The sequence below is a fragment of the Echeneis naucrates genome, chromosome 10, assembly GCF_900963305.1.
Source record: "Echeneis naucrates chromosome 10, fEcheNa1.1, whole genome shotgun sequence".
NCBI classification, from domain to species: Eukaryota; Metazoa; Chordata; class Actinopteri; order Carangiformes; family Echeneidae; genus Echeneis; species Echeneis naucrates.
Genome location: NC_042520.1, coordinates 19,817,573 through 19,844,412, shown reverse-complemented (window position 1 = coordinate 19,844,412; position 26,840 = coordinate 19,817,573). Strand labels below are relative to the sequence as shown.

The 26,840-nt window shown below is 40.2% G+C and overlaps 1 protein-coding gene across 1 annotated transcript in view; it reads left to right on the top strand.

Annotated features, from left to right (window-relative positions):
• il1rapl2 (interleukin 1 receptor accessory protein-like 2) overlaps positions 1-26,840 on the top strand; it is a 134,586-nt gene that overhangs the window by 58,635 nt on the left and 49,111 nt on the right. The window contains exon 6 of the mRNA XM_029511986.1: positions 19,932-20,006. Within this exon, the coding sequence (XP_029367846.1) occupies positions 19,932-20,006 (75 nt within the window). The remainder of the gene's footprint in view (positions 1-19,931; positions 20,007-26,840) is intronic.

Below are 26,840 nucleotides of genomic sequence, written 5' to 3'. Positions count from 1 at the left end.
AAAAGCAAACACTGTTGCACGGAAACTGCAAAATAAGTTTTCTATATGTGACAATTCTTATGCCAAGATACGTATCAGGGGAAAATTCTGTTTGCCCATTGAAACTGTAATCACAATAATGATCCAACATTTCAGTTACACTTATTATCCAACATGGCCAGATGAAAATATGTCATTACTATGTCTGGATCATGTCTGACAATTTACAGTATTGATGTGAGAAAATCACAGTAAGACACAATCACATATTGATTGAGCCATTAGGATTGTAAGAACAGGACAGGTCATTGATGATCACTGACATCAATTCTTTAGTGTGTGTATATGATAGGGATCACCGTTCTGTGTATTGTCCTTTTACATCTCTCCTTTAAAGGAACATCATGAGTAAAAACCCAACCCACGTGATTCTTGGAGGATAAAGAACAACAAACATCAGACTGAGTACAACCAGACCAGCTGTAATGTTTTGAAGTCAGATGATTAAAGATGTGATTGTGCTGTATGAAATCAAGTTATACTTTAGCTAAAACTTCTTTCAAAAACCAAGAACTAAGTATTGTATTCTTATTAACACTTTATTTATTTATTTCTCTAAAAATATACTTCAGTGTTTTATTACATTTCTGTTTGATAATCGGTGTATTTATGAGTTAGATGGTAAAATGTAAGGGGTCAGAGTACAGCTTCATTAGAAGGAGTTCCTCATGGCCCGCTAGCTGGTGAATTCACTGCAGCTGCCTCCACGGCAGGGTGTACATAGTCTGACCACATGGTTCTGCTTCTGTCACCGCGTACGAGCCTCTCTGTCATCAAACCTCACCGTCGTCTCTAAATGTCTCATCCTGAGCCCTAGAGGTGAAGGACTGATCCACTGTGAAAAGACCCCATGGGTGGGTTGTAGATGCTACTGTGATTTTGGAAATATCAACATTCAGCTGTCACTTCATTTCCTCAACATCATCATCAACAATGTTCAGCAGAGCATGCTGGAAACTGGCACCTCAGAGGGCTGACGTGGTGTTTGACAGAGGGCCATCTTCTGTCCTTCTCTACCGCTAAAATTCTTTCAATTATTTTATTATTATTCATTCATCTTCATCCACTTTTTCCTCAGGGTCACGGCTTGTGCTGGAGCCAATCACAGCTCACGTTCTAGGTGATGGCAGGGTTCACCCTGGACAGGTCGCCAGTTTAGCTGAGGCCCGACACAGAGACTGACAGACAGACACTCATTCATGCTCACATTCAGACCTACGGGAAATTTAAAGGTCACCGGTTAACCTGAACCTGCAGTACCCAGAGGGGACCCACACAGGCATGGGGACGACATGCATAAAGGATCCGGGGCCATGGATTGGACCCAGAGCCAGGCAGTGGCAGCGGTGACACCATGTCACCGTGCAGCCACAAAGATTTCCGGAGCCGTTCCTCTGAAAAAAACTGATAACTTTTACTGGTGTTGCCAAGAACTGATTATTTTCAATATGGCTGTCAGACTTATGTTACATTCCCCTCAAGCTTTCTTTTGAAACACTGTCATAGTTTCCTTCTGCCAAAAATGAATAATTTCACATTTTTTGTCTGTTTCGCCTCAGTCTTTTCTCATATAACTGCTCCTCCTGTAGTTTCCTTCTCCCCCTGTCCTGTTGTACTACTTTCCAAGCCATACACACCAGTGAATATTAAACAGACACTGTTATGTTTCCCAGTCTTTTAAAAACACAAATCCTGCAGTGCTCAGCGAAGCAACACATATTTTGCCCGTTTTTAAACACATTCTCTCTGCAACAACATTTATACCGCACACGCCATTCAATTCCATCACGAAATGTTATCTTATCCCAGATATCAGTTTCTCGCTGTCTGCTGACTGAAACATTATTTACTTTTTTGAAATGCAGGTTAAACTTGTCTTTGAGTGTGTCACAGTACTTCACATGACAATGATTTAGAGATATCTTGAATCGTGAATGAGTCATGACCTACCCTTGAGCAACAGCACAGGTTTTATCAGACTCCTCAATCTATTTTCTGTTCTCCCCATATCCGAAGAGGCAGATAAGCAGCAAATCTTTAATGTTACAGTAAAACTGCCCTCAGTTTTAGGAGAAATATGTCTTAGACAAAGACTTCCGCACAGATCTGCGTCCTTTCGCTGACCTGCAGGTTGGTTCATCGCTTTCATCCACACTGAAATAGCTCAACAACATTTGGCTGCTTCATTGAAATCCTTAAAGCTATCCAGGCCAGAGATATCCCAGTGACTGATTCTCTTAACACTTCACCAACATGAGCACCAGGACAAAGATGGATGTAGTCTTTGTCGCATCATCTACGGGTGTCTTGTGAAGCTCGAAGTGGGCAGCGTGTATATTTCACTTTGTTTCACAGAGTCTTAGGGCATTGGCTCTCTTTTGAAGCCAATCGGCAAAAGTGTTCATTTAAGTTGCTGTCACTTCCAACATTTAGTCTGAACGAAGCCATGTTGGCATTTTTCATTCTCAGAGGTGGCAGCTTGGGATGATTTTAAGGTTTTGAGTGAAAACTGTTTGATGGTTTGTCTTTAAATGTGATGCAGACATTCAGCTGTTTCACTATTTCAAAGTGTGTGTAACAGTGTTTCCAATGAGGACCCAAATGCAAAACACAGGGGGAGACAGGATCAGCACAGGTGGTTTATATTAGGAATGCAGAGGGAAATGGGGGGTCGGGGGGGTGAAGTAGTAGTAGTAGTAGCTGCAGTAATCTGCAGCTGAGAATGGTGCTGAAGGGGCTGCTCTGAGGCCCTGGGGGCAGAGTTGGTGGCCGTGGTGCAGGTGATGGAGTTCCAGGGCAGCTAGTGAGGACGGGCCCATGTGGAGCAGGACAGCAGAGCAGGTGAACTGGAGGAATCTTGAGGCAAAGAGAGAAAAGCATGGTTACACTTAAAAAAAAAAAGGTTTTCTCTGTGAAATCCACTCAGAGGGGGATCATCAACTTTCACTAAGAAAGCAGTCAGTCAGTTTTGTACCGCAAGGGTGACTGGACGATCTGATGAAGGGTGATTGAGGAGACCAGGCTTAAATACTGTGGTTTATGACTGAGGGGACCAAGGTGGATCACCTGCTGCTGCAGCCTGTTCACAGGATCCGTCCTAGGGGGAGAGACAGACACCAGGGAGGAGGCAAAGGCAAAAACACTTGGAAGGGAATGTTTTCTGCCCAAAACTAACAGGTGGCATCACTTCCATTGTCGTTAGCTTTACTTTGTGTTCATCACTAAATGGCAAATGTTAGCATGTTAACGTATGCCGAGTGCGCTGATAAACATGAAGAACATAACATCTAAACATCAGCATGAAAACATTGTGTTTATGAGCATGCTGACGGAAGTATTCAGCTGAAAGCATCACTTTTTCCCACAGAGCTGTAGGCCTCAGCTTGTTTTACGAAATGATCATTTTGATGAGGAACATTTTTATCCTCAGTCCTGTCAGGAAATGTTCAGTATAGAATGATGGTTTCTGGGCCATGCCTCTTAGGATGTTCAGCCAAATCATAGTAACCTGATAAAGCCTTTAACTCCTCCAGTGCTGTTCCAGACACTGTAGTCTGCAGTCTAACAGCAGGAAATGTTGCATGTATTTGGATCAATCTTCAACTGCGGATCAATACATATTTGTGGAGCTACTGAGTACTCATCAATCGACGTGACTGAAAATCAAAAGTATGGTAGCTAAAACGGTACTTCTGTGTTTTGTTTAATTGGCTAACAGGTCCAACTTCATGTTTGATTGAATTCCACAAAAAATTGAAATTTGAAAGATGATAAAAAGATGCCTTTTTAGTTACCACTAATATTACATGACATTCTGGGACCTACAGCCTGTCAGCACACACAGGGTTATGCATGTTCATAAAGAGAGGAGGTAAATTATTCAGAGTCAGTTGCAGCTGATAAGGCACATTGTACAGCTCAATATATTTACACACACATATATGCATGCACTCAAGCACATACTGATTACATTAACGCACACACAGTCAATATTCAGGAACACACCTTACACCTGCACATACTGAAACACTTAGCCCCACCAATGCTCAGGCCTGCTCAGGTTCAGAGATCTGCTTCTGATCCTGAAAATAATGATTACATTTAGAGGCAGTGGCAGATGTCACCATAATGTGATTGTATGTGGATGTGGTAAGAATATTATCTCAATGATACGAAGAAATTCCGACAATTTGTTTTGACTTAATGAATTATGACACTGATATCAGCCATATTCAAAAGAACAGCCCACAAAGTTAATATAAATATGGCCAAATATGTACACACTTATTACGTTACAACAATACAACTGAAAGCACAAACACTAATTAAAGGAAGTTTTTACTCCTTGTCATGGTTCAGATGGAAACAGCTGCCTCATGAGTTGAATCAAAGTGATAAAGTTGTTACCGACAACAGTGAGTGTGTGAGCTTTCTTGAATTAAAAAGATTGGTAAAGTGAAGAGATGCAAAAAAAAAAAAAAAAAAAGGTGTAACATAACAGGCAATAAAGCTTCCAGGTTCCAACTCTGTAAGTTCACACAGAAGTTTTTATGCCGGTGTAAGCACTCCTGGAGATGGCTCTCTGAGCATCTGTGACTCATCTGCTGTATGATATGAGGAACATCAAGAGGACCGCTCCTCACCCTGCAGAAGTCATTTTTGTCTTTTTCACTTGGTACACATTGACAGCTGACGCTGTTCTCCATTTGTAAAGACGCTCCGTACTCTTCAACCCAGAGATTCAACCAAATTAATGGAAATAGCAGAGAAAATCACGTCCAGTGAATTTCTGTTCACTGAACGGTTGGATAGCAGCACTGTCCAATTATGTCACTCAAAGCCTAGAGGGAAAAAAAGAGACTGCACGCACAAGCACACACACACACACAAATGAATAAATAAACAAAGAAAACTGATACAGACAGCTATCCAACCAATATGGCTGTAGAGTATCTGTCTTTCTTTCCTTCTCTGTAGTTTCGGCTTGAGGGAATTTTCTTTGTGAAATTTGGCAGGAAGGTGGCATTAAACACACAACAGTGCAAAAGTGAAGGCTCTACATCATTTCCCAACACTAACTGGCAGAGACACAGTAACTGTAAATGTAATGACTTTTCTTGCTAATTCCACAAACATAAATGAATACAACTCTGCTCCTTTTGGGTGCTGATGGTATTTGATGGGACAAGATGGTTTCACTGTCTTTTTCTTTTTTGCGTTCCCACTCATTCCACATCAGAGCATTTGAGGATGACCTTTGACCTCTTAAGCTGAAGAGAACTATAACATTTAGTCAAAACCTTCTAAAAGCAGTTTGTTGGCGCCCCAGTTCTGGGAACATCTGTACACACAGTAACACTAACTCTTAGTAAAAAAAAAAAAAAAAAAAAAAAAAAGACCCAGACATCAACAGCAGTATTCACAGCTAGTAACACAGAAGTCAACTTGTGTGTAGTTTTAGCAGACATGGACGGCAGCAGGATGTGTGTGTGTGAGCATATATACAGTGGATGTGTCTGTGAGTTTGTAGGGGATTCAGTGCTTCCTTAGTTCTCTGGAGCTGGAAGCCATCATAACAGCTCCCTGTATCCATCATACGGTATCAATCCAAATGCCAAATGAGGGAAAACACTGTGCACCCACTGAGACATTTGTAAAGTTTGTAGCTATTCCTACATCGCCATTATGAGATTAAACTGGGACTGAAAATTTAAGCAAATGCTGAGGATTCTTAAACCTGAAGTCTGTCTAATGACCATCAGAGGGCAACTCCTCTGCTTTGAGAAAGGAGTCAAATTGTATTGAAGTCAGTGGGAAATGTCCCAATGATTCATTACTGCGCTAGACGTTTTCCTAATTAGCCCAGATCAGCATTAGGGTGTGACTAGGGTGTGACTGACAGCCGCCACCACACATGGAAACTTGCCTGACACCCAAGAGAGTGCAAAGCTCAGCTCAACTCCTCGTTGCTCCTCCACTCCACCTTCTCCTACAAAGGGTAGGGGTTAGGGTTAGAAAGCTTTTATGGTGACAGCCATATTACAAACAGGAGGCCTCAGGGCGGCTCGCAGACCCATAACATTTCTTTTTGACTAGTAAATAAGCAGCCTATAATGATAATGTTGGCATAAATAGTAGTACGACTAACCTCTGTTAACATACATATATACATATAGATAGATAGAATGTTTAAAGTTGGGTAGGAAGGGTTTACTATTTAAGGCCATGCTAACAGAAGCAAATGGAAAAGTGTGAGTAAGTGGACTAAGGTAACACGTTCACATTTAGTATTTTAAACATGGGCTTAATGACCAGTCCATGTTTATAAGATGTGTAGACCTTGAGCTCTGACAGCTCTGATCAACCCGTGGTTCCCCACCTTCCCAGGACCTAACAGCAGGCCGAGTGAGAAGGCAAGCTGGTGAAACCTGAGGAGCATCATACGGTAGGAGCTAAATTAGACAGTATTTTCCTCTGGAGTTGGTGGAAAGCTAATCACAGCAAGGAGAAGGCCGTGTTGCCCCCAGGTAGCCAAATAATTATATTCATGCAGGTTTGTAGTTCATTTGCTGCACAAATGAAAACTGTTGTCATAAAGGACGATACTAATGTACTTTTCTTCTTTGTTTACTATCAGGTATTAGGTACAAGCTGGCAAAAATGCTGAAAAGTTGCTTACCCTGGGAGGTTTTGTGTTAAATTAAAAGGTGATAGTTTTTGACTGTGGCTCTGATATTGCTTTTCAGATCTAATAGTGTTTGTCGTGTATTTATGAGCAGGTGGCAACAGTATCGATGAACAAAATCCTGCTTTTACATTTCAATCAATACATCTCCAACCCCATCATTGATCCTCTTGATGAATATGTATGGAATCGCATTGTGTCCCCTCTCTTTCACTTTTCTTTATTTCTGTATGCGTGTGTGCATTTGAAACATATATTTCATGATGACAGATGAATCCAACATTGACCAACGACAGTATTTAATGAAAGAGATGTCAGAGACATGTTTCTTGTTCAAACATAAAGGTTTCAATTATCACCCCTCATGCATTACAGCACGGTGGATACTGGGCCAGGGGACAGCCATCGATCAGAAAGTGTGCGTGCATGTGCCTCTCTATTTGTCAATCTATGCGCAGCCACCTCTATCCTCATTAGTGCATGTGTGTGTGCGTGCATGTATGGTTTCTGTTGCTACTCCCAGTTTGCCACAGTACTGGTTGCAGGCAACCACTAGACACAGCGAAAATTCTGACACCAAACCTCAGGAAGAAAATATTTATATATTCAGGAAATGTGAACACCAAAAATTGCACCATATTATAACAATATGCCTCATGAACCTTTGACTGAGATTTATGCTAAACGTTACATTTGTCTCCAAAGTTTTAATTCATTGAGAAGTGTCAGAGAGAAAGTTTTCCATCATTCATCCAAAGACAAGCTTTCCTCTCAGGAAATGAAGTGATATTTAATTCAGAAAAATTCAGTCTAATGATGCAAGATGAAGGTGTGTGTTCACATGACAAGGATTGTATGTAAATGTAGTGACTATGGCCTCGCTTCTGACAGGAAGTGTGTGTGTGTGTGTGTGCGTGTGTCAGTGAGAGTTTTTCACAGCCCAGACCTTGCTTGACTGTACTCTCTCTCTCTCTGCCGCTCTCTGTGTGTGTGCCTGTTAAAGTCTATGTGTTTAAATGAGAACTGAATTAATGACTGAATACAGCTGAGACAGTGACAGTACATTGACTGATGACAGAATGTACAAGCTCATTATTAAAGGTCTTATCACCTCTTAGCAGATACAGTTACACACACACACACACACACACACACCTCCCTCACTTCTTGTTCAGTGTCATATATACATTTGTCATAATCAACATTTTGGCCCAACTTAGCTTATTTAAAAGTTGTACAAGGATCTTTGTAGGTCAAGGTTAAGTGAAGAAAAAGAAACTAAGACGCTGCTCTTTTATTTTAAATATTGAATAATGTCTGAAGAAAATCAACGAAAAGGCAGAAAATATGATTTAATTTCAGTGTACTTCTTAACCAGGCAGCGCGGTGGCAATGGTTAACGCTGTCACCTCCCCAATAAGAAGGTCGCCGGTTCAGTCCCTGGCTTGGGTCCATTCTGTGCAGAGTTTGCATGTTCTCCCCGTGTCTGTGTGGGTTTCCTCCCACCATGCAAAGACATCATGTTTGTGTTAACTGGTGACTCTAAACTGTCTGTAGGTCTGAGTGTGAGTGGTTGTTGGTCTCTGTCTGTCTCTGTGTGTTGGCCCTGTGATGAACTGCTGACCTGTCCAGGGTGACCCCGCCCCTCACCCAGAGTGAGCTGGGATTGGCTCCAGCAGCCCACACGACCTGGAAATGGAAAAAGCAGTAAAAGATGGATAGATGTAATTCCTAACCCTAATGTCCTGCTCAACTGTTCGCTAGAGCACATTTTGATATTTTAATGTATTTTAATACATTTACCATGAAGTGTCATCTCAACCATAGAGACCTATATTTAAAAAAAAGGGTAACATGGTACAGAAAAGATCCAGTCCTGCTCACTTCTTCCATTATCTACACCTATTAGAAATGGTCGAGTCTGGTTTTCTCTTTTGCCCTCAACTGTTTCCTCTACATTAATTTAATTTTTAATTTAATTCTTCACATTTTTAATTGTTGCAAATATCCAATTTCTCCACCTTCACAGCACAGTCTGGTGATGAGCATATGAGCATAACGAGGGCGGGGGGTGGGACGAGGTTAATTACTTGCAAGAGCACGGCCTTGAAGGTGACATGACGTCAGGTACCAGGTCAGAGAGGCAGAGGAGTGTCGTCCTGGAAAATAGGGCAGCGACTTACCGGAGAAAAGGTAGACTCATTAGCTTAAGAGAACTCATCATAGATTTGAAATGTTAAATAGACGTGCAAAGTATTGATGGCCGACTAACGGTACGTAGCATACCGGTAGCTTCAGTTAATTGGGCCCGTTGCCAACTCAGTGACGCTAACGTGGGTAAACTCGTTGATAGCATTAAGCTAATATCTACGCACCATGATGTATTAACTGCCGACTGCGTTTTCAGATGAGCTTGTTCAAATATTTCTCTGAGAAGAGAAAGACGCCAGTCGGTTTTCAGTGGCCTTTTACTGGCTCACAAACGATCATGGTTTGGTAGAAAATAGTATTTTAATGTTCACACTTGTAATCAGATGTGATGTGAGTGTAAATAATCAAACGTTACTCTTTTTTTAATGCAATTTGTATTTGACAATTAACCTCAGACAGAACAGAGCACAGCAGGGGGGAGAGCAAAGGGATGGTGCTAATCCATCTAGCTGTTAGATTATTTATTTACTTTTTATATTCATCCTTTATCTGACATTGTATATGACTGAGATTTATAGGTCGTAGTTAGGGGTGGGAATCTTTTACTATCTCTCTAGAGATAGGCTAGATTTGATTCAAAATTGATTTTTGATTAAAAACTATTTGATTCATAATGATTTCTGGTTCAATCTGTAGGTGTGCAAAGGATCGTCCTGATCTACGCAAGTCTGCTTGGCAAGACAGAATGAAAAATGGAGACGTTAAAGTGACTTTTTCACATTTCTTAAGTTTTAAACATTTATCCATGCTTACATGAAATCGTTACATAAAAGCAATGTCACATATTGCTTAAGTAACAAAAAATAAAAGTGTCTCTTCATTAAAAAAAAAAAAAATTGTGCAGTTAAGCATGGGTTCCTCATTTTGCAAACCTTGCACACTGTGAAGCTCATGTCATGTCTCATGTCTTCCCGGGCATTTGGTAAATACCCATGAAAATGGACATTAAAAACAGAATTCATTATAAATATGGAATAACAGAACTGGCTAATATTTTACATAAAAGTTTTTTTTTTTCCCCAGAATAAAAAGGAACGTATATGTCGGCAAAATGCTCCATGGGGGTCACTAATAATGCACAACCCTGACAGTGAATAAATAAGTGAATGAATGTGGTGATTTGAGCTTAGTGGGCGCGGTTCAATTCCCAGTGGGGGCACCTGAACATGTGTAGGTTAAGTAGGGGTGGGTGAGGGTGGGGTCACCCTGGACAGGTCACCAGTCCATCACAGGGCCAACAGACAGAGACCAACAACCACTCACACTCACACTCAGACCTACAGACAGTTTAGAGTCAGCTATTAATCCAAACATGATATCTTTGGACGGTGGGAGGAACCAGAGTAGCATCACAAACATTTGATTATTAAAAACACTTTATTTTGAGCTAGAGCAAAAGTGCATTTGAGACAACAATAACAGCTGAGCCAGGACAACAGTCTCCAAAGTGTGACAGAGATGCAGTCATCATCTTTTATCTGTTCTTTGATTTCGCTCCTAAATATGTTTGGCCAATGCTGCAGGAGGTTTGTTTCAAACATGAAGTGTTGCTCTCATTTCTCGCTTCCTCAGCAGCAAAATAACTGTATCCAAAGTTGCTATGTCCCCAGATGTTAGCACAAACAGAACAAAATCAAGATCCAAGATATAATCTATTCCCTTCTTAAATTAGGAATATATACACAGACAAGCTGCTGAAAACACTGAAAATTAGTGCAAAGATAGTGATTAAAATTGGATTGTCTGGTTTATGATAACTTTTCCTGATCATCTTATTCATCACTATTATTTTTCTCAAACACCTCAAACACATATAAAGACAGATTGAGGTTTGAGTGTGTGTCCGTGGATGGTGCCAGCAATTTAAAAGACTATTTCAAAGTTGTTGCATTGCTCAATATGGAATGTCCCACCTGCTTAGCTTGTGCCTTTGTAAAGAGGTTGGAGACAGAGCGAGTGCTATTGCCTACAGATAGTAGAAAGATAATTAGTGAAATCTCTCTGGGTGGTTGAGCCTCCCCCAGCCCCTACACTGAAAATAGTGTGTTTTCCCATCCATGCTGTCTGTGGGACCAGAGGCAGTAAGGTAAGAGTCCCCTAACTGATTTAAATCAACTAATTAGAAGCGCTAAGTATATAGTCTTAAACCCACACACCACAGAGTGCTGATGCCAGCTGTGCTTCTCAAGGAGTTGGTGTGAACTGTCTGTATTTATACTACTGATTTCCATAGTTTTTGAATTGGATTTTAGCTTCCTCCTTTAAAAAAAAAAAAAAAAGAAAATATATTACAACTCTGTTGTCATGTTAGATCCTGCCTGTGGGAGTGTTTCAGACGGTTACATGGGAAGAGATCTCTGGGGTCACCAGCAAATGGGCTTTTCATTGTTATCCCCTGAGGAGCATTTTACCCTCTATTGAGACTCATCAGCTCTGTGTATCTTGCACTTTCTACATTAAATGCTTCAGGATCAGATGGAATTGAAACTGGAAGATCCATTTCATGAATGCTGTGCTGAGCCTGTTTATACTGACAGTGTTACATTTGTTAAAATGTGTTGCTGCATTTGAATCCTCTCATGCAAACAGTTTCCCTGCTCCATCTGATAAAGTGAGCGTGCTTCAGCTTAGCATTTAGATTATCTATTAGCCTTAGAGCTGCAACACTCTCAGTTTTTCACCCCAAAGATAGAGAGATTTTGCCAGTAAATAATAAAATAAGACACATCATAGCTCCTTTAAGGCATGCTGCACTGAATCCAAAATATATCCTGCTTGGTATTAACTGGGGCAGTACGGCAGCATAGCAGTTGGTGCTGTCACCCCACAACGAAAAAGGTTTGGTTCCCGGCCTGGGGCCTTTCAGTGTGCAGTTTGCATCTTCTCCTTGTGCTTGTGTGGGTTTCCTCCAGGTACTCTGGTTTCCTCCCACCGTCCAAAGACATCATGTTTGTGTTAACTGGTGACTCTAAACTGTCTGTAGGTCTGAGTTTGAGTGTGAGTGGTTGTTGGTCTCTGTCTGTCTCTGTGTGTTGGCCCTGTGATGGACTGGTGACCTGTCCAGGGTGACCCCGCCCCTCACCCAGAGTGAGCTGGGATTGGCTCCAGCACCCCCCGCAAAAAAGCAGTAGAAGATGGATGGCTGGATGGATGTTAGACCAGGCTCTAGCCATTTAAAGGCATACTTGTCACATTCCAGATTGTTAAGTGTTGTTTTCCTCCTGTGCAACCTGTTTAATCATTCTGCTGTGTGTACAGCTAACAGAGAATGCTTGTTTCTTCCATTGAGTCGTCTCTATGGTGCGGCACCGCTCCGGAACAAATGGTATCTGTGATAATGGTCTCCAATGGCAATGCCAGTGTGCGTGTGGATGAAAAAGTCTCCCTTGCTTTCGTGTTTCCCCTGCCTCAGCACCTGCACCAGGGTCGCATTAAGGCCCATCAAGCTCACACACGCTTGGTTTTCATCATGTGTTCCACCCTCAGGCTCTGGCTCCAGAGAGCAGTGGTTGCATCAGCAATAAACATATGCAGATTCACACAACACAACATCATCATAATGATATTACCATGAAGCTGGACTTGCGTCATTCTCGCTATGATTCAGGTTTCTTTTTCAGAGATGCCTTTTTCAGTGCAGAATAATTCCCCCGCCACATTTTCTGAATATATACGCTTTCATTAAATTTCCTTCTAAATTTTAAGGAAGACGAGAGAAGACTCTTTTCTGAGACTCTGACTCTCAAATTAAATGCTGCATTCAGCAGTATCATCGACGGGGTATTATGGTGGATAAAGTTTACCTTCAATATAAATTAAGTCAACGATTTATTCGGATCTGCTTTTCATGCTGGAAATGATGGCGGTGCGATAGTATGACAGCAGACTAAAATATCAACTCCCAACTGTGTGAACAACTCTTTTTAACTAACAGTGTTCAAATTTGTTATGTTACTAGTTCAAGTGTTTGTTTTTTTTTTCTGATTTGGTCATGCTATTTACTGATAATTTTATTAATGTCTATGTCTATGTCTAACGGCCAGCATCCATCATGTGGAGTTGCCATTAAATCAATTTTAAAATGTGGTCACTTTCCCACCTCACTGGAAATGGACACAGTATTATCTTCTGCTGGTTTTCTTTTCTAATGTCATTTCTTTTTACAGCTATCCTTCTATTTCTATCCAACTATTCTTCGCTTTCATTGATAGTATTTTAAACCTAGTAATTCAGTGTTCAGGGAAATATTGATTTTCATTGCTAGACGAGATGAGGAGGACCATTTGCATTCTTTGTATTGTACTGTGTGCCCTTGAGTTAACCTTCTAAAGTGAAACAGGAGAGCCGATGATCGACTCAAACACAGTAATGACTGTTTCGATGATTCTAACAATGAGGCAGTTAGTGGAACAATCTCACTCAACTCAAATCAGAATATAGAGAAAAATACACACACATGGCAAACAAATGCACTGTGTTATGCACTCTCACATACACAAATACACACACTGATTGGTGACAAAAACCTGCAGCCATTAGACATGCAGAAATCTGCCCATACTGCTTGTACCTACACAAGTGCAGTGGGTGCATTTGTTCTGTAACTCAGAGCACATGAGCAGGCCTAGTCAGCACATATACACAATTGGACACACAAAACTACAAACACAAGCACACGCTCTGACTCTGAGAGAGTTTGTTTTTGATTATATTGTTCATTCCCCATCAATTTAGAGGACATGAATGATGCAGAAATATCATGCAAGAATTCACACTTGTAGAGGATGTACTTTCCCATAAGCACACACACACACACACACACAAATTCCCAGTGAAAATATTGTGGCAGTGGTGACAGAGTACGAAATGTGATGGGTGGAAAATTATTTGTAAGATCTTAAAGAGGTATGAAATTGTCAAATATTCTAACAGCCTTACTCTGCTGTGCCGCTTTCGTTATTCCTCAGTTCTGGCAAAAGCAAGGGAACGACCCCTCCTCATTCTGCCCGTGAATCTATTTAATGTCAAAGCTTCAAGATTCACTGATGTAACAAGAATCTGGCTATTCGCTTTGCTTCAAACAAATGAAACCATTTTATTTTTCCCCTCAGAATTTCTCTGTCAGAGAAACTAATGTGCACAAGAAATTAAATATATTAATAAGTAAATAAAACCAAGTCAGAGTGGATTCTGACAGGAATAAATGAGTCTTACTGTGAATAGGGCATGACACAAGTCCAAATGTATCAGGCCTGAACAGAAATCTCTCTGGCCTCTCCGCTCCACAAGGCATTTCATAACTCACCAAAAGGTCACACCAATTTGATTTACAGAATATAGTGTCTGATTATGCACACTGAACAGCACGACGTGTACACATTTGGCACTGTTGGTTTTAGAAAACAGAACGGCTGACAGTGTAGTTTAGTCCAAGCTGTTTACGCAAATGCAGTGAGTACAGGACTGAAGTTCATGTGCGGTTCTCCTGCAAAGTATCTTCACTGGTATTTTTCCACTTTTGTTCCACTTTATTCCTGTGAAAAATCTCACTTTAGACCACCCACAATTTTGAATTCTGTTGATCCGGTACAAAAAAAATATGATTGATATCTATAGCTCCATATCATAACTCTATGACATCTATAACTCTAACCTTATTTATTATGTAGTATTATTTTGCATTGAAGTACACAAACTTGTAATAAGATGACATTTTATCCAAAGTGGCCATTGTAATACTCAAATTGATTCTTTGTCCATGAAGTTGTCTTCTGTTTCTAAATTTAGTCAGGACTGTCTTCACCAGCTAGAGATAGTGGATTGGCTGTTTGACAGATAACAAAGGCCAGGTTAGTGGTGATTTTACCAAAATATATAAATGCATGTAGTCTCTTGAACAGCTGATTTCATGCCAAAGTCGGATAATCCAACCACAGAACTCATGCATAGTCTTCTTGTTACCTGCAGTAGATTTGGATCGGTGCCTTATCAATTTAGAAAACACAGATAATTGATGTACTGCTGTTGATGGAACCAACCAAAAAATTATGTTTTGCCATCTGCAAAAAAAAAAAAAAAAAAACCACAGAAAAAAAGGGTTTGCTCTATTGTGAATGTTTTTGCAGCTTTATCAGTCAAACAGTCCATTTTCATGGAAGTACACTCACTCAACCACTGAACTAAAGTATTACTACGCAGAAGTGCACTAACACTAAGCTCTGAATGGCTCAAATAGCTGAGTAATACAGTGGACAGTTCTGTTGTCTCATGCCATACAGTTCAAACTATCACTTGAAAGAGGCACAAAGCTTTTTTGACAGTTGGAAGAAAAGTTGGGCCATGATTGAATACTGTTTTAATTCTCCAGACTGTTAATCAGTAATGAAAATTATGTTTAAGTGCACTGCTCGCACAAGTTTATCCTTTCATTGCATGTATCTTGAGGAATGAGGAAACTCTATCCTGCTGTGATTAAAATTAAATGTCCAGAGTGGCAGAGGCCAGATTAAAAGAGTCACCAAGCAGTAGAAGGTCAAAATTAAGTGAACCCTAAAATGTCAAGGTCATTTAATTTTTAGCACACCACAGTCAAGGTCACATTGCAGGAATAATTAACATCATGCTGAGTAAATAGACATATAATTATGAATATTTTTCTGAATATTAAGGAATGTCCTTTAGTTTTCTCATGTAACAGAAAGGTACCACATGTTGGATTCTCCTTCTCCTTCTCCGTCTCGATGTTTCAAAGTAATTATTGAAAAAAAAAAAAAGAAAAGGTTTCGTTTCTTTTAACATATAAACTGTAGTCACTACATCCTTGCAGATAAAGACTCGGCTGAGACAGTGTTAGTTATAACACTCGACGAGCTGAGGTGATGAGGTGAGTGAAATGACTTTAAAATGGTCTAAATTTCCTATTTTACAATGTACAATGACAAATGTAAAGAAAATGGCAGCTTTTCATCTCATACTAAACAAACTTTGATTTCCCGAACCCTATTGCTGTGTAATGCTTATGGCTGTCTGACTTGATGCACCACATAACAGAGAAAGGCCACACCTTGTTTGAAGCATGAGCATACACACACTGAGTTAGATACAGTTTAAGGTATTGAAGTGGAAATCACATAAACTCTTTTTATTTCAATTACGATATTAATCATACTGCTTACTGTCTGCACTGCCAAACTGGGGATTTGTTGATGGCAGTTTCAGGCTTGAAACAGGAAGTGAAGTGTTTGATCCTTCAATTAACAGAGAACAATTCAGGAGTTATTTGCTAAACAATTTAGTAATTTTCCAGAGAAAAGCTCTTGGGAAAATCTGGTTCATACTGCCAATCTTTGGGTTCGTGAAAGCAAACAAGTTGTGGAAAACATCAACTTGGATTTTACCAAATTATATATCCATCATAAATTTTCTGAATTGGGGCAGCGGAGGGAAAAAGGAGGATACAACGTCCTCATTGGCTACACTGGTTTATCTCAAGCCAGTGTCCTTTGCCCCCTGTCTTTCCCCACTCTCTCTCTCTCCCCATTTCCTGTCACTCTTCAAGCTGTCCTATCGAATAAGGCCAGAAAAAATATTTCTTAGTTCCAGCGCTTTTGACAACCCATAGAAAAGTATGAGTCAATCCTGCAACCACCTCAAGTCCTTTTGGTCTATTTTGATAATTGCTGTTCAAGCTGCCCAACAAAATTGTCAAATAATTGGTGTTGAACATGCCAGAAAGAGTTAGTGAAAGAGGAAGATTCAGCTAGTTTATTATGGATGTGCTCTTTGCTTAGACGCTCACACTGAAAACTGTGACACTGTGTTTGTAATGCAAGAGATACATTTTTCAGGACACAGTGAGAAGCTGTCTGAATATGACGAGATGGGCCAGGAATAGTTAACCAAAGCTACAGTGATCAGAAAGTAATGTGATGGCTGGCTGGTTAGCACACTGACTTCATTATAAGAAAAGAATGAGTTTGCAATACAAGGAGAAAAAAAAAGTGAAAAAGAAGCTTGCTACATAGGAATAACAAGCCTTGCCATTACCGTTTCATTTTTGGTTAAGCATCGCTTCAGAATTTTGACATAATAGCATTTACAATATCTGTTTCTCTATCTTCCCTAACCCTAACCCATACTTCTTTTGTAAAATATCCTTTTAAATATATTTTCAGAGACCACGTAATCAGGCAGAATTAAGCTCCAATAATTACTTTGATGTTGTCAGTCATGGAAGAGGCTCTGCCGATGCTTACAATCTAATGGCACACCACACAAATCCCACACATGCAGACCTACGCAGACACACACTTTCCACATCAATAGGGCACTGTAATTTTCCAGACAAACAGCCATTGTGTAAAGGACAAAGATCTAAGATTCGCACTCGTGTGTATGTTTCTCTGAAGCTATGCACTAAAAGTAAACACCAACCCCATCATTATCATCTATTCACCACAACACACCTTTTGATATTCCTATTTTTATTCAGATTAACACAGGCCCCAAAACCTGCACACAGACAGTCTTCTTTTGCTCATGCACAAAGTTGGCTTTTGTGCATTTTTTTGGGCCAAAATTGGTGCCAGTCGTGTTGAAGCTGAGATTTGCGCTATTTCAAAAAGAACTATTTACCAAACAATAACATTCCAGTATGGCAAACTTTTGAGTGGTTAAAAAGTTTGTCATTCAATAAATGCATGGATATATGTAGAAGAGAAACTGCTCTGCTATTTAAGCACTTTGACATAGCACCTAATGTGCCTCCTTCTGCCTCTGACATAGTCAAGTTAACAAAGAGAAGCCAGAATACCAGGAAGGTGCAGGCTAATACGCCCAGCTACAGAAATGGCACATCCACCTCAAAGCCCTGAAAAGCCAGCCAGTAAAAATACGGCAATTGGCCCAGGAAGAAAAAAAGTAAAGTAAAGGAAATGTAGAGGATGTGAGGACTGAAGAGGAGAGTAGCAGGTCTCGGTGAAAGGTTGTCCCATTAATCTTAGAAGGGTTCAGCAGAACCTTTAAAATGCAAATGAAACTATCAGTCTTATCAGCGAAACAGAAAAAGGGGTCAGGTGGCATCAAGTTTGACACAGATTTTTGGGGGGAAAGTCGAAAAACAAGGTGAATGAGAAAAGAAAATGATATTCTTGTCATTAAAAAAAAAAACGGAAGAGCATTTAGACAGATGTGGCTGGGAAGGATCCTCCAAACACTGTTTTCACTGAACTCTGACACGAACAATGAGCTTTGTGACTGTGGCTGTTAGTGTTACAATGCAATAAATATGGTCCCAAGTAGACCATTATTCTAATACACAACCGTGGGGGAGGGCAGGCATTGGTGCTGTGAGTGTGCACACACCCTCATCTTGCTGGCTGAGCATATCTACCCTCCCAAAAGGCCTCTCCTCACAAAGTGGACCAAGTCTCCAATGTTCGATGAGCTAAACAGACAATGTGGATGGAAGGATTGCGTCCGTGCTAACTGGTCTGTGACGCTAGGACTGAGACACAGTGGTCAGTAAGCTCATGTGGTCACAATGGCAATATTAACATTTAGCGGGTACGCTGTTTATTACAGTATGTTGAAAGACCCCAGTAGAGTATTAGCATGCTAGCATTTGCTAACTAATGATGATGGGGAATATCAGTTAGTACAACAATGGTAAACTAATTAACTATTTGAGCTGATCATGACACTATGTAAAATACAAAGGGATTATAAAGGAATCATAATTCATCCTGCAGGGGGCATTAATGTCTTAGTAGATTTTCTGGTAATTGATGGGAGTGGAAGTGTCAACCTCAAGGTGGCCACTAGAGGAAAGTCATTAGGATGACTGATGACAGAGGACAGTGTGGCGTACCTGAGGATCAGGGGGGTGGAGCACTTTGTCCACGAATCACAGGGTTGGTGATTTGATCTCCACTTCTTCCAGTCCACATTTCAACTCGTCCTTGTGCAAGACACCGGCCACCCTGGTGTGCACACCAGCACCTTGCATAGAGGCTTGCGGCCATAGGTGTCAGAGTGTGTGAGAGCAAACATGAAAAGAGGGATATTGTAAACCGCTTTGGATAACAGTGATAACTCACTTTTGGCCATATATCATGTAGGACTCATAGTCTACTATCACATGTCATCGCAATCCATTCTGTTGTTTATTCAGCCAATCATAGGTAAAGGACGTGTTTGCATGGATGCTTACATTACGTTCCAAAGAAGAACTGAAATACTAAACGCAGCAGCAGAATTATTTGGAGGCAGTGAGGATGAAGGAGTTGACCAGCAACAAGCATCAGTGCTCAGAGTCCATTGAGGTTAAATTGAAAGGCGCTTCAGGTGCTGGCAGAGAGAGTCTGCTGGTCATCAGGAAACATACAGTAGTCAGTCGTCCTGTTTGTCCACACAGAGACAGACAGAATGAAGAGACAAGCTGTCTCTGAGGGTGTGACAGTCAGGTCTTTGTAGTCTCTTTATATTTGGCTTTGTGATACTGTAAGGCAGAAATCAATGTGCAAAGCAAAGGTCAGATCCCTACCTGCACTTTCCCTGGCAACATAGTGAAACTGTGCAGCTCTCCAGCCACACAGAAACTGTGTTTTTCAGACAAAACAGGATCTCAGGCCTGCATTATTCTATATATACCCTCAGTTTTCTCACTCTTTAAGTACTTGCTTAGTTGCCTTTATCTTCAGAGTTTGCAGCTATGTATGAATGAAACACTCAGTGTTCTTTCCAAGAATAAATACTTGGTCATACTTATTAAATGTTGGATTGATACAACAAATGTCTGTGTGAATTGAACAATGTAGTGGGTTTCTACTTCACCTTTGTGGTTTTTTGATGTGGAAAATTTGCTATGTTAGAATGATGAGCCCCTCATATGATGCTATATCTTTCAGAGCCAAAGCTCATTAGTTTAAACCTCTCACTCACTTCGGAAAATTAACTTTTCCCTCTGTATATCTTTCTCACTCTGTTTCCTTTTCAGCTCTCCAAACTACTCAGCCTCCCAAGGTCCTTTTTCCGCCCGAGAGACAAGACACGGCGATAGAAATCACACCTGGTAAGAACTAACAACTGTTCTCTGTTTATTCAAGTGGTAATCCTTGAGGCCCTCATTTTAAAAATATATCCATGACTGTTGTGAAATGTCTTTTTTTTTTTTTTTGTGGGGTTTCTTCATGGTGTTGTGCTCCTGCGCCCCTTTGGGACTCTGCCATGGACTGCTACATTTATGCCCTGGAATAACAGTGGTGGTCAGCTCAACTGCCATGACCTCCAGACATAAATGATCCTGAAAGTTTGAATTTCACTTGATGAAAAGGATTAATGAGTGTCATGCAAGAGAAACCTGACGCATTGGTTTTGATTTATTGTTCAGTATTGGAAGTCACCCCTACATAGTGACACTGACTAAAGAAAAAAAAGACACTTATTTTCACTTTCTTTGTGATGGCAGTGCGAAGGTCTACATTGTCTCGTTACTGAATATGACAATACTCTGTGTCCTTCAGTCACTAGATACAGAGTGGAAGGGCTGTAGACAGCAGCTCTACGGTGAAATGGTTTTGTAAATGTTTGTTTCAATTTGCTTTGAGCTTTCTCCTCTCAACAATTTCCATTGCCGTCGGAAAATTGTGAAGGAGAAAAAGGTATCCCAAGCTGATGCATCGCAGTTCCAGTATCTCCAGTGCCACCATAGTCCACACTTTTTAATTATATTGATTGCACAGACTATTGAAGCCCCACAACTATAATTCCTCTATGACACTGTGCACAGAAGAGGGCCCTAGGTCTGCTAATGGCTGATTGGATTTTCTTCAATGTCATGATCAAGAAGCAGGTGGAAAAAAACTATGTGATGAGGGCAAAAAAATGTAAAAACTTTGATTTTAAATATAATGATTATAATGGATGATATATTTAAAGAGAGAGGTTACTTTCATTATACCTCATGAACCATGAATCCTCTGACACCGTGAAATCTAGAAAAAGAAAGTTGATATTAGGGTTTTCTCCAAAACCCTGACTCTAGAAAACCATTGCAGCGTCCACTGATCAGCTCCTGGCAGGGAGCCATTTAATGCAGGTTCCGTTCGCTGCTCAGTTCCTCTAGACTCATCGCCTAATCAAGTCATAATATCAGAGACGCAGATCTTTAAACAACCTTTTCTTTCTGCAAGTTCTGTAAATGGTAATTCATACTTATGGTTACAATCATAAGGATGGCAGTCATGGCACATAAACTGTGATGAGAGTTGCTTTTAAAAAAAAAGGTGGACATGATGCCACATTTTAAAGGTCCGTGCCTGTCTTTCACTACTTAAAGTGTGGACTATATCTGTCACTGAGCTCACACATTAGCACATTCGCCGTAATATTGAGGTGCAGAATTGTTCAATATAGATGTAAATCCAACTAGTCCAAACAACTAGTCCAACAGTCAAGCGCATGCCCTTCCTTGACTAGCTCTGGCCAACTTTTACCGTCACCCTTTGTGGTGATTATGTATTCATTTGGTACCCCTGGGTGTCACATTATCTGCCAATAAATACTTTGCTGAACCCGAAAAGGACACTGCTTCTGTCAGAGGTCAAGTTCATCTACAGAGCAGCTCTGGCACTGGCGGGGACTGGATGTCTCTGGTCAGACAACTGAAAGATGCTGGCGCCGTGAGCGTGCCGAGGCGGCGCTGCCACCCTGCCCCCTTGTCTCTCTGTGCTGTACCCATTACAGTCCCACTGTGTTTTTATTCCTTTATCTCCGCTAGTCAGCGATTAACAGTGACTCATGAGCAGATATGTATTCAGTCCAATTTAATTTGTGCTAAAACATTTACAGAGTCTGCTGCTGCACCGCTTTATCTACTGATGAGGACTGGCAGACAGTCAAAAGCGTGACATTTTCAAATGTAGTCTTTTCACTTTGATTCGTCTTCACTGGGTGATTTTCAGGTTGAGCGTAGAGGATGTTTCAATCAGTAATTTACCGCAACCTCAAAGCTGTCAGTTTAGCAATGTTAGCACTAATATGAAAGCAAGCGAAAAATTAAGTTTCCACTGGGAACAACAAGAAAGGTCTGATGAAGAAAACTAAGAGTGAAATAAAGAGACACAGATTCTTGAACTGAAGGGACCTCATTAGGGTTTTCCTGTGTACAAAACCCTTTGCTGTGTTCTGCTGTGGGCCCGATTACCAGACTTCCTTGCAAGCTGTGTGCGTGTGTGAATGTGTGTGTGTGTGTGTGTGTGTGTTGAAGTGCCTGTGTGCATGTATGTGTCCTGTTGTTCAGCGGTCTCTCTGACAATGTTTGCACTGTAGGCAGAAATGTGTTGGGATCTGTGTTTGAATCTGTGTGTGTATGTCTGTGTGTTTGTCATGGGTTGTGTGTGGTGTGTGTGTCTTTCCATTAACTCCAGATTGATGTGGTAACAAATAGGCCCTAAGGCCTCTGTACACAGATTGCAGCAGGGACACCTTTTAATGGGCATTGCAAATTCAGCAACACCATACAGACACACAAACTGACTTACAGCAAAAAAAAGCTGCACATATGCACACACGCGCACACGCGCAGTACCGTCGCAGTGTGACCCTGTGGTACATTTTTAATTATCATTATGTTTTAACCCGAGGGAGATTTACATCAGCAACTACAGTTATGTTGTTCCTTTCCCTTCTTTTCTCCTCTACCCCTCTGTTCCTTCTCTCTCTTTTCTACCGCCTCCGTTCTTTTGTCCTCTCATTCATTCATTCTTTGCACTTTAACCGTGAGTTCCTTTGCCCATTTTCCTTTTCTTCATTCCCTTTTCATTCACGTTTTTCTTTTCTCCTCTTTACCAGCCTACATGGGTCTCCTCACTTTCTTCTGCTTTTTTTATTATTATTTATTATTATTATTCCATAATATGCTGTAGGTTAATAACACGATTCAATGAGCTCATTGTTTTTATACTAATGTGGGCTACGGGCAAAAGAGGAAACAAGCCCGTAATTACAGATTGATACATGATATAAACATTAAAAAAAAAATACAGAATACAGAAAAAAGAGTTAAGCGCTCAGATGGAGGGGTTATTTGCATATCCCCAGTGCCATGTTGTCAGAAGTGTGGTGGTGTTAAATGCACATGCAGGACTATCCCTCCTATTAGCAGCTCAAAAAGTTTGAAAATGACTTAGAATGATATTATCTAAATGTCCCAAGCGTTCCCACGTCTTCCCATGTTTGTAACTAGCCGTGACAAAAGGTCTTTTTGTGCGCTCTCTGTTTATAAGAGCCCAACACGTATTCTGTCTAATGAACAATTTTGGATTATATGTCATGATAATATTTATTTCATATTTAACTCATTCAAATGTTCATCCCCTTAAATGAATTCAGGTTCATGTGCATGGAGTCAGAACATTCTTATATTGAATGAACTCTCACAGGGCTTTTTACAAATGCACATGCTTTATTTCGTAGCTTTTCACAAATACACACAATCGAAATGCATGTGCTCTGCTTCCCAAATATAATTTCGCGGCACACTTTCAATATAAATTCCCAGAGCATATGAATTGGTGAGTAAGCATTTATGAAATCTGTACGTTGAATTTTCAGACTGACCTGCTGTACCAGGTGAACCAACGTCACCATTGGCTGATAAAGCCAGTCAGGTGTGTTTGCTTTCAGCCAATCGCGTGGAGAGACTTAATCAACCTAGGCCTGTCAGTAACATTTATCTGACTGTCCCCTCGTTGTAAATCAGCTGAAACGTCCTGCTTAGCAAAGTGACATGTTTGAACATAAACTATGTGACCGTATGTTACATGCCGCCTTTGCAAAACATATTGTTTATTGTTGCCATAACGACAACAGTCACCAATGGTTTAAGTGTGGAGAATTGTAAGAGGCCATATGATTGGCTGAAAGCAAAAACACCTGATTGGCTGATGAAGCTGTTAATCAAAAGCATACATTAGATTGACAGCTTTATCAGCCAGTGGTGTTGTTGGTTGGCCTGCGACGTCAAGGCAGTCTCAAAATTCAACGTACAAATTTTGTTCGTGCACGTTCAGCAATTCTTATGCTCCGTGAATTCACATTACAAGTGTGCCTCAAAATTACATTTGTGAAGTCAGAAATACAACCACGAAACAAAGCATGCGCATTTGTGAAAAGCCCCGCAAGAGTTCATTCATTATGAGACTGTTCTGACTCCATACATGTGAGGAGTGGAATTAAATGAATAAAGATGCTGACTGACAGCTTGTCTAGTCCAGTTCACTTAATGCAAGCTAAAGAAGATTTCTCATGGTTACAACTTAAAAAATAAATTGCCATTTCTTTGTTCTTCTGACTTTGCTGAGTCAGAAGAACAGAGCATACTACCACTGATGAATAAAGACTAGAGAGTGAGAATGAATGGAAATATTAAATCAGTATGAAGACAATATGAACATCAACTCAAGCACTGATTAATTCTTAGAATTTGATGAATGAAACATAATTAATTTTAATAGCATTTGCAGTAAAATGGTCTTTTCATTCGTCACAAGTCTAACCAATTGTTCGGATTCATAATTTGCTGTCCTTCATTTTACTTCCCAGCGTTCCTGGTTCTAAATGTTAGTCAGATTTAAAGCCAGTGACGCTCAGCTAATTGCTACAGTGTTAAATGATCATGTCGTCTTTGTTTTTTTCTCAACTTCAGCATTCTTCAGTCGAAGGAAAATGAGGTTGTATAAGTATGTCCTGGGGAGGTATGGTCCTCAACTTTTATTTTATTTTGTTTTGGATCCCCAATAGCGGACATAACATGCCAGCTAGTCTTCCTGGGGTCCACACAGAAAAATACAGCAAATCCACACAAAAACTCACACATCTGCATACAGTACATCACAGAATACAGCACACCATACCCCACACATAAATGAATACAATTACATCAATCAATACCCTCCCACCCCCCACACACCTTATGACATTTATCATAAAATCTAACCACTATGGCTATATATTACGTTCATCATAAACGTTACTACAAAGCATTGTGTATGTCTGTCCACAAAAAGAACCTTTTAAGTTGCTTTTTAAAACATTCTTTACTTGTTGCTTGGGTCATGGCATATGGCAACCTATTCCACTGTGAAATAATCCTGTACATAACAGTTCTTTTCATCGTATTTGATCTTGGGAGTGGAATGGAAACATGGCCCCTGCTTACTTGTCTCATTCTGTGATTATATATGTGCTGAGTGAAGGTTATTCTGGAGTATAGACATTTAAGTTGCTTTGACGCAATGACATCTATTCTGCACTATCTGTAGTTAATTTAAATGCTTTTTTGCTGCACTAGACCAGATGGCTGGGGCAGTAGTCAAGGTGTGATAGTACCAATGTTTGAATAAGCTTTAAGCATGTAAGCGGTGTTAGTAGAGAGCAATGTTTTCTTATCATAGATATTCCTTTTACCCATTTTACCAGTTAATTTGTCTATGTGCTTTTGCCATGACAGATGTTCATCAAGTAGGACTCCTAGAAGTTTAACCTCGTTGACCTGTTCTATAAAACTTCCCTTAATACATATTTTTAGTTTGTTCTTAATTCTTAATGCATAGTTTGAACCAAAGGTAATGCATTTAGTCTTTGCTACATTCAGAATCCATTTGTTTTTAGTTACCCATTCCAGAATTGAGTCCAGGTCATTTTCCAGTCACAAACTTATAGCAAATATTTATCGAGAGTTAAATTCACTTGCCAATAATATGTCTTTTTTTTGTCGTGGTCTTTCTTTTTATTGCTTTTCATACACACACAGATATACATATGGAGCGATATATTTTACACGTGAGCATTATGTGCATGCGAGCCACATGAAAATCAACTACACACACAAACACACATCTGGACACCTGTAGATACACTCACTTGCAAACTGGATATACAGCGCATTTATCAACTGACAGAACAGTCAGTTGAGATTTTGTTCATCTTTTAAGTCTCTTGTTTAAGTTTCTTGAATAAAAAGGAGTTGCCGCCAGTTTTAGACTGTGTTTCTTGACTTTACCTCACACTCTTAAAAGTGACATGTAACCAAATAATTACTCAGGTAATTGAAGAGATAAGTGTGATTAATGGATAGAAAAATAGTGGTACAGCAACACAAACAGCAAAACACACTCAGGAATTTTCTGTCACGCAGACACAGTTGTATTAAGTGCCAGTGAGCGGTTGGCTGTGAAAGGCAGGGTAAGATAAGGATTCAGGCTCTCTGTCTTCTTCCTCCCTCTCCCCTCTTGTCTTTTGCATCTGTCTTCTTCTGTCCCCACGAGGTGTCTGCCTCTATCTCACTTTCTTCCACCCCTCTGTCTTCCTCGCACCGCTCTTCTATATGTATAACTGTCCTTTTGTCTTTCAGCTCGTTCAGTCGTTTCATTCATGTGCTTTAAAATGGTGATGCTTCCTGTCATTATTCCCTTTCAAACTGTCACAGAGAGATAATGTGAGGTGGGAGGGTTACTGGATGAAATAAATGGAGTTAAAGTCTTTATATTTTCAGATTTTCATCCATGGTAGAGACTCGTGTTGTGTTTGCAGTTGTTAGCCTCTTCAGACATGTAATTCAGAGCAGAATAATGCAGCACAATGGCTCCAAAGTTTGCAACAATAATACGCAGCAAATTATTCATTTATTTTACTGGCATAAATAACAGTGATTAAAAGAAAAAGAGGAACTGGTGCTCGGAAATGAATGGAAATAAGTGAGAAAGTTAAAGTTGGATTAAGGATGAAAAATAAAAAAGTACAAAGTAAAGGAATGAGAAACAATGGAGAATGTGGGCAGGTAGGACACAAGGGTCAATGGTAGAAATAAGATCAGGCAAGAAAAAAAAAAAAAAAAAAGCCCGGT